Source organism: Dicentrarchus labrax, unplaced genomic scaffold (assembly GCF_905237075.1).
Source record: "Dicentrarchus labrax unplaced genomic scaffold, dlabrax2021, whole genome shotgun sequence".
Taxonomy (NCBI): domain Eukaryota; kingdom Metazoa; phylum Chordata; class Actinopteri; family Moronidae; genus Dicentrarchus; species Dicentrarchus labrax.
Window position 1 is genome coordinate 14,094,369 of NW_026136723.1, and position 8,394 is coordinate 14,102,762.

Below are 8,394 nucleotides of genomic sequence, written 5' to 3' on the forward strand. Positions count from 1 at the left end.
AAGTGGTGTAATGGTATCAAAGGTTACTGTGAGCTTGTAAAGTCTTTCATGTTTAACCTTTAAGGTGAGTGATGACTCAACCCGTCCTCTTAAAATAAAAGCATTGTTAACAAGCACTAACTAGTTCCTGAAAGACATTGGACAGTCACAGGACACGGCTGGGATATAAAGTCTAGTCTACATATTTTGCCTAGTGGGAGGGTCCAACCTGCCATATAAAGAGCAGTGAATCTCTGGTTTGTTTCAGAGGAAGTGTGAGACGTATGACGGGAAGCTGCAGAGAAGGTAAATTAAACACAACATCTGCATCTGCAATCCTTTCTTGGCGTAGCTGTGAGTATAGTGTTTTATAAACTTCATTATTACTGTTGTGTGAGGTTGTTTTAAGTGTAAGGAGGATCTTGCCTACAAGTTAAAGTGAAACTGAAACTTACAGCAACCAAATGGACAAACTGATGTGAAGTTTCACATTCAATGCTCAAAATCTGAACTGAAAAGAGTGTGAATCGTGTATCACATTTAGCTGATACAAACATTAATATTCTCTTCTGCAGATGTTGAGGATAACTCTGTTGATGTTAGTGGGAGTGGTTGTGTGGGAGTTTGCATCCTGCTCCATCACATGTCCTGATGGTAAGGTCTGCTCTGACTTTGAAACCTGCTGTGCGACTAGGCATGGATATAGCTGCTGTCCATATCCAAAGGTAAGTCATGTGTCAAGTCACATGACCTGTGGTTATTAAGGTTAACATTTGGGTCTGGAAGATTGGAATTAATATTTCTTCCTTAATCCCTCTACGTGTCTGTCTTTATGTGTCTTTAGGCTGTGTGTTGCCCTGACCTGGCCCACTGCTGCCCTTCAGGATTTAGCTGTAACCTGGCCACCCAGCTGTGTGAGAAAGAAAACCAGCCGTGGATGAACACACCCATGGTGAAGAAGGAGGCGGCAGAGGAGCCGAGGACTCCTGTGTCTCCCCCTCAGGAGGTTGAGAGCAACCATGTCCTAGACCAAAAGAGTTCAGTTGTACATTGTGACAACTATTACGTCTGTCCCGATGCCACAACCTGCTGCAGACACCCAAGAGGAGCCTGGTTCTGTTGCCCGTACTCTCCTGTGAGTTGACTTTTGCATTAAGACACATGACTGGAATGAAGTTCCTTTTATCTCTTGCTGACACTAACCTAGAGCTTCCAATTCGACTAGTATTACTCTGTACTGACTGTTACATATGAAATGTGTGCCTTGTAGGGCAGGTGTTGTCTGGATGGATACCACTGTTGTCCATATGGCTACGACTGTGACTACACGTACACGCACTGTGTGAGGCAGGACCTGAGATATCCCTTCACCCCCCAAAAAGCTCCGTCTTCAGTCCCTGCCTCTCTCATTTCAGCTCCAGAAGACAAAAAAAGCGTACAGGAGGTAGGGTGTGCCTTAGTTACCCAAATGACCATCCATTCAAATGAAGTTTCAAAGGCCCTGACGACCTATTATCTCAATCAGTTTCTCAGTATAGGCGATGGGGTTATTAATGCATACAATCGCTGCTAATAAATCCCAGTGAAGTCATTCCAGTGTGCAGTGGATCATTTAGATTTTTAACTGCATACTTACCAGCACTTGAGTATTGTTGGCTGTGCAAAGAGAGTTTTATTTACTAAACATATATGAATAATTAACTATTTGGTTAGCAGTCAGGGTGTAACGGTCACTTTGCGTTTACCTGTTGCAGACACCAATGATGGCTCTAACAGAAGCCAGCAGGGGCGTCCGTGAGCCCGGAGTCATTCGCTGTAATTCCAGATTTTTCTGCTCCCAAGGGACAACCTGCTGCAAAGGATCTACAGGCCAATGGAGCTGCTGTCCCTACCCGCTGGTAAGGATTTTGCAGCTGACATCGGTTTGAACGTCCTTGTTCTGACTGTGAACCTATGAATGAAGTGCTTGCAGTAATTTGTCAGTCAGTACTGTATTTTTTCTAACACCAAGACTTGTTCTGATTCAGGGCCAGTGCTGTGCAGATGGTAAGCACTGCTGTCAGTTTGGATATACCTGCGACCCTACGTCCTTGTCATGCAGAAATTGGTTCTCTCAGATACCCTCCGGAAAACAGGAACGTGCCAAAACAGCCTGAGGACATGTTGAAGTTTGTGCACTGTGGTACCTTTTTTAATTATTTTGGTTCACATTTCACTTCAAATATACCAATGCATCATAGCCTACATGAAGAAAGCTTATACACACTGGGCAGATTTTGGATCATAGTTAATAATGATAAGCTTATAACCACAAAAGTATCCATAGTTGAATCCATTTAAGATGAATAGTACTGTATTCTGTATTGGTTCTAAGCGTGCGTGATTGTTTGTGTTGTTTTTTTTTAAGAAAATGGCAAATCATAGAGAACTCTATGCCAACCTTAAATAATTCCATGATCTTTTCTAATGACATAAAATACTTACAAATATGGAATTTCTTAAATAAAAAAAACTATGAAAAAGTGAGTGAATCGTTTTTCATCTATCCAGTTTCCTCATGCCGCCTGAACTGAATTGAATTTGTCACCTGTGTTTCCCAGAATTTGATGTTATTGTTGTTGCTGTTGTTAGTAAGTAAACTGTGACGTTCATCCAAGGGCTTTTACTTTGAAAGGAACACGCGGAAATGTCCTTTTCATTCCGAGTGGCTCACTTCCATGGTTTCCCATCGTGTCCACGCATACAGTTCCGGGTGGAGTGTAAATGGTGGAAATATGGGTCAAATCGAAGAACTAAAAATGTTTGTCTCCGAGCGGCTGCACGCTGCTGCCTCTGAAATATTAGGCGCTATTGAAAAAACAATGACGGACTACGAGAAGCAGGCTTCCCGGCTGAAGGAAGAAAACAACCGCCATCGCTCAGTGCTAGACATTATCCTCAAAGCCAAGCTACCAGGGACACAAGGTTGGTCCATCCCACCAGCAGCGCTCTGCGGGCGGGCGCAGTCGTCCTCTTTCACCCCGCTAGTAATAACATATAGCCTGTCAATGATAGATAGCACAATAACCTCACCTCTTTTCATTATGTCTAACCGTTTAGGCTCAAACAATGTGGCTAATAGGTTATCTGTTAGGTGTCAGTTAGCTAGTTTCAAACATTATGAAATAACGTTAGGTGGTTGCTTCATAACATTATATTAGCTTGTTCCTAACGCCAAATAAGTTATATTAAATCTGTTAAAGTGCTGACAGCGGAAACGTTTAAGTGTAGTTTAAGAACTTATAATGTTATAACTGAGTAGGGCTGTGTGTTGGTTAGAATCTGGCGATATATATACGGATCAGGATACAGGGGTTATATTTCAATATATCGCGATACTGTAAGCTAGGTGATATATTGCATTTTTTAATAATCTAGGTTATAATTTTAGTAATTTTCTAAAGTATAAAGAACACACCACCATATGAATGAAATCTGTACTTTTACTTACTTTTTATGCAGCCAGAACAGTGGGATCTACCTTTGAATGTATCACTACCTCACATACAACTTCACAGCCCTCAGTTAATGTTTACAGCCCTGCTGTCTAGTGGTTGGGGGTTTAAACCATTGACAGTATATACATTGATACAGCATCACAATTTTTGATTGAGTATTATTCCATATTTTCTGACACCTCTATTACTGAGGTAGTGGATCTTTAGTTTATATCAACTAGTGGATATGTGTTAACTCACAAAATAGTAGATAAACATGAGATATACAAACCAAAGAGAGATGGGATCTGTTACAGTTGATATGCCACAGTGTGTTTACGTGTTAGACATCTTACCCCGCTAGTTGTCCATGTTGCTGGATCTAATTAAGTTACTGGAACGGCTACTAACGTCGCAAAAAGAATCCAGTACACATAAAATACACACAGACAGCGTTAGGATTCTTGTTATTCATAATGCAAGTCCGACAGGGTAGGCTGGCTGTAGACCACACAACAGCTCTCACCGCTGGTTTCGCTTCAACAGTGCAGCTGGTAACGAGCGTCATATGTCAGTAGAACAATAACTGCATATTAACAGTCAGCAGCGGTATTACTGTACAAAGGACTGCAACAACAGTGGCATACCAAAAGCCACTTTAAACACAACTCAGCATTTTCCTTTATTTTCAGTTTTACATTTGACAGGATCATGCACAAATGTAAAAAAAAAACCAAAAACCATTATACTACACAAACAGTCACATCATTGAAAACTGAAGCAAGTTACTGAGAATACTTTTAGGTTTAACTGTAAATTGGTGAATAATCTCTCATCTCATTTCGCCTTGGCAACCATTTGAACTGTGTAGTCAAACAGAAGTTGCGAGCTCATCACCTGTGGTGTGGTGAAGGCCCAGCTGCAGGCCGATGACTCAACAAATCACTGTGATTTTCCACACCGCTTCCTGACATTAGCGTTGTCAATCTGTGCACCTATTATATGGGTATGTGTCAATGAAAAGACAATAGTTGAAAAATGTGGTATGAATATGATGTTGCCTACCAAACTCTAAAGACAGAAAAATGTCACTCCTGCTAGATTTAATGATGACACATTTGGCGTACAGTATGTCACTGAGTTAAGGTGTAGGTGTAAATAAAGAATGATGGCTGAATTCCATTTAGCTGCTTCAGTTTCAGGGTCCGGGTATTGTGCATGCTATCTCACTGCGCCTTTTCCTACTATGACAGGTCAAAATATCCAAAAAAGCAATTTACATGTATAATATCTAGGACAAAATGTGTTATACCACTGATTCATTCATTAATATGAATGTTTGAAGGCATGTTTTTGTCCGTGTTAGGAAGGACTCCAGATGCTTGCAACCAAATGTTCAAACTCTGGCAGCTGCCAGCGTCACATACTGACATGTCATAAAAAACGCAAACACAATGTGTCACAAAGGTGACAGCTGCCAGCAAGAGTCAATAACAAATTGACATGCCATGACATATCATAGTCACTCTGTTTATTAGCTCTCCAATGTCAGACACAGCATTTGTGTTCCCAAATTGTGGCTTGCTTGTAATAACCTGGTGTTAATATAATAAATAATAAAATTGTATTTATTTTTTATTTCTCACGATACATTCATGCTCTCAGTCCTTAGTTCCAACTTGTTGTGTTCTTCTTTGCAGCAGGTCATGCCACCAAAAGTACCACTACTGCCATTAGCCCACCGGCACCAGATTCAAGTCCTACCTGCAAGGCCAGAGAAACCCCCTGCCATTCCAGTGGTAGGACTTAAGTCTTAACAGTACATTCTGCTCTTAAGTTAAATCAATTAATTGCGCTCCTCTGTGATTATTAATTTGTAACAATGAAATCATAGAAGTCTTGCCAGGGATGATTGTGAACTTCCAACATGGATTCCAGTATCCACCTTTCATCGCTCTAGTGTGATGGGTTAAAGCAGCTACAGGGAACTTTCATTTTGTGTTGATTGTAGCGGCCCCCGGTGTGCGACAGTGGTAGTGTTTCCACTGCCTCCTTGTCGGATTTCAAAGGCAGTCTGACCAAATCTGACCATGTGGCAGGCATTAAGAATAACTATAACTACTATAGAAATATCCTCCTAATATGTCTTCTTGCTGATGTTTGTTTATGCAGATCATACAGTATTAAATTAAGACTGTTTGATAATCAGTTAAAAACACACTCTAGTGTGTTTGGGTTAGTCATTACATTGTAAATTAAAAACATTACAATATTTATTATTAGGGAAATGAGCATTTCAGTCAATACCGTATTATTTTGTAAAGTAAAGTAGTTCTCTTTATATATTGCAGAGTTACAGTGTGTCTTCACCTCACGCACTGACCTCCTAAAGTCCGCAACCAATGGCGACTGTCCCTACTGCCTCAAGAGTACTGAAGCCACTGAGACCCACTTGATCAGAAAACATTATCTGTTTGCTGTTCATTTTACTGAGAATGGCACTGGTAGGTTTTATTAACATCAATAAGAAAATATGATGATACTTTGTTCAATATAACGGATTACTTTAGTCAAGCAATTTTCAATTCTGCTAGTTGATGATTTGTACTGCACTGAAGTGTGCTAAAACAATGTTCTTAAAGGTTATCTTTTCTTTTTCAGTGAAATTTGTTGTACCATGTACGTGCAAAGACAGGATCCAGGGCAGAAGTCACTGGCACTGTCCATATTGCAGAAAGATCATTTATCGAAAATGCAACTTTGAGCGGCACATATCTAAACAACACCGTATGTACAATTTATTGGCGTTTCTCATGACTCTGCCGTTACTTTACCATTCCTTTATTTTGTTGTTTCAGATTTGCTTTAGATAACTGCTGTGTAATAGTGCCATCGCTAATAATAATGGTAACATTAGGTTTCACAAACAATTATTAACTACTATGTCTTTACAGGTTATACAATACTGCAGCAAAGCCATGACGCAGGTTAGTTTACAGTATGTCTGATGCCCCCCAGTTGAATTGTTTGCCTTTTGAATTTCAGAATGATGCTGTGAACAGTTATAATGAATTGTTAGTATTCATTGCAAGTACAAAAAAACAAAAGCAAATGCAGCACCTGCATAACTATGCACATCTCATCTCTACACAATTATGCAAGAACATCTCTTATTCGAAATACATGGCTTTACATAAACAATGGTGCATTCAGTGTCAGAATAAATGAAGCAACCCTTTTGACTACAAAATAGGGCTTTTTTTTTTTAAAATCTGAATTTTCTTATTGTTTTGAATGTCAAAAAGACTCATTGGGTTTTTACTTACACTGAGGAACTTTCAGACATAGGATCATTATATACAATGTGTTCTCTTTTTCTGCTTAAAACTGCTGTGAAAAGTGTTAAAATGTGGAAACAGATAACTGGCAGTCTATCAGTCATCAATACATTGCTCTCTCAAGGAGATGGATCCGCACCCTCTGTCTCTGCCTTTGAGGAGGAGGTTCCCCTGAGTCCTGAACCTTGGTGTCAGGAGCTTGGCAGTGTGGACCAGGAGGACCCACAGACCTCACTGCTGCTTCAAATTAAAGAAGAGCAAGAAGAAATATGGAGACAAGGTCTGGTATGCAGAGGTTTACTTTCACTGCATGTAAAAACGTGTGACGCAAACAACTGAATAGACTTTGTTTCCCCTTTGTCCTCAGCGAGTCCTCCTGAGTTGCAGAACTCAGGGCAACTGCAGACCAAGGGCGAGCAAATACAAAAAAGTAACAGTGAAATGGGAGAACAAAGTATGGAGGAAGATCACGCCGAAGACTCTGCATTCACTGTTGTCTGTGTGGACAATTATATTCAAGATCTTAGTGAAATAAACAGCGTGGAACGCAGCAAGAAACGCCGTCTTTCTAATTCTTCAACTCTGGAAACTTGGGAACCTCAGCACGCCACTGAAGACGAGATTGAGGAGTGGAAGAAGAACCATACACCTTGTTCTAGTTTACAGGCACCCAGTTCAAAGAGGAAAAAGCGTGTGAAACGATCTTCACCCACCTTTAATACAAATATAAGGAAATCAACAAAACTAACCGTCAGTCAGAATCCCACAGGTCCTCATTGTTGTAAAGCCTGTGGAAAGACTTTCCATTACATGTACACGCTGAAGGCACACGTGCAAACGCACACAGTGGATAAAATTTGCGGAATATGTGGAGAACATTTAGAGTCCACAGGGAGTTTAATCCAGCACCTTCAAAGCCACACAGAGAGAAACAAATGTGATATATGTGGCAAACAGTTTTCTAATAATTCCCGTCTGAAACAGCATAGAAGATTCCATGGACTAAAGGGTCTGAATGTCACATCATCAGTTTAAATACCACCTAAAGTCCTACAGGTGTCATAAATGCATCAAAAGCTGCTGTGATGATCGGATTCTGAGCAGTAAAATACAGAGTGTGAGATAACAGTCCAGCGGTGTATTTACGAGAGGAGGAACTCAGTCCATGTTGATGTTTATTGTTTATCTTTGTATTCATTTACAATTTTGTAGATTTAACTTTGAATAAAAAACAAACTCAAGACTCTGATTCAAAGTCAGATTGGTTTTCTTGTGTATTTCTTTCTATAAATCATCAGTTTGGAAATTAGCTTTTTAGTCATGGCAACACCAAATAGATACTACCAATAACTGATGTAAACTGCAGTACAGTACAGCCTGGCTGTACTCCAATGAAACACAATAGGCTTGTAGCCTATTAAACATTATTTAATTATCAAATCCAGGTATCCCAAGTCAGCATTTGCAACTGTTCTTGGGATTGTATGACACACCTTTATCATTATGACATTGTACATGCAGGAAGTGTACCTGTCACACCTCTTGAATTGCACTCTTCCTTATAACGTAAGTAAGAATAAATATTAACGTAAGTAAGAATA

At 40.0% G+C, this 8,394-nt stretch overlaps 2 protein-coding genes across 5 annotated transcripts; both read left to right on the forward strand.

Moving 5' to 3' along the window:
• Positions 1-153: 153 nt before the first annotated feature.
• Positions 154-2,505, forward strand: LOC127357577 (progranulin). 2 transcript variants are annotated; one of them, XM_051389865.1, is made up of 6 exons: positions 154-285; positions 555-704; positions 824-1,114; positions 1,250-1,423; positions 1,734-1,877; positions 2,007-2,505. In XM_051389865.1, exons 2-6 carry the CDS (start codon positions 555-557, stop codon positions 2,133-2,135), a joined length of 888 nt encoding a protein of 295 aa, XP_051245825.1. In that variant the 5' UTR covers positions 154-285; the 3' UTR covers positions 2,136-2,505. The 2 variants fall into 2 exon arrangements, with proteins under 2 accessions (XP_051245825.1, XP_051245823.1); XM_051389863.1 differs by having other exon boundaries at positions 184-333.
• Positions 2,506-2,592: 87 nt separating this feature from the next.
• LOC127357571 (zinc finger and SCAN domain-containing protein 5C) lies at positions 2,593-8,052 on the forward strand. Of its 3 annotated transcripts, none has more exons than XM_051389856.1 (7): positions 2,593-2,943; positions 5,156-5,254; positions 5,807-5,959; positions 6,117-6,242; positions 6,410-6,442; positions 6,918-7,073; positions 7,161-8,052. In XM_051389856.1, exons 1-7 carry the CDS (start codon positions 2,697-2,699, stop codon positions 7,826-7,828), a joined length of 1,482 nt encoding a protein of 493 aa, XP_051245816.1. In that variant the 5' UTR covers positions 2,593-2,696; the 3' UTR covers positions 7,829-8,052. The 3 variants fall into 3 exon arrangements, with proteins under 3 accessions (XP_051245816.1, XP_051245817.1, XP_051245818.1); XM_051389857.1 differs by having other exon boundaries at positions 5,159-5,254; XM_051389858.1 differs by having other exon boundaries at positions 6,918-8,052.
• The last annotated feature ends 342 nt before the right edge of the window (positions 8,053-8,394 follow it).

Excerpts from the sequence above, each read along its gene's own strand:
- LOC127357577 (XM_051389865.1), top strand. The coding sequence starts at position 555 with ATGTTGAGGATAACTCTGTTGATGTTAGTGGGAGTGGTTGTGTGGGAG. Across the intron at positions 705-823 it reads GCTGCTGTCCATATCCAAAG|GCTGTGTGTTGCCCTGACCT; the intron begins GTAAGTCATGTG and ends ATGTGTCTTTAG. Across the intron at positions 1,115-1,249 it reads TCTGTTGCCCGTACTCTCCT|GGCAGGTGTTGTCTGGATGG; the intron begins GTGAGTTGACTT and ends TGTGCCTTGTAG.
- LOC127357571 (XM_051389856.1), top strand. The coding sequence starts at position 2,697 with ATGGTTTCCCATCGTGTCCACGCATACAGTTCCGGGTGGAGTGTAAAT. Across the intron at positions 2,944-5,155 it reads CAAGCTACCAGGGACACAAG|CAGGTCATGCCACCAAAAGT; the intron begins GTTGGTCCATCC and ends TCTTCTTTGCAG. Across the intron at positions 5,960-6,116 it reads TTTTACTGAGAATGGCACTG|TGAAATTTGTTGTACCATGT; the intron begins GTAGGTTTTATT and ends TTTCTTTTTCAG.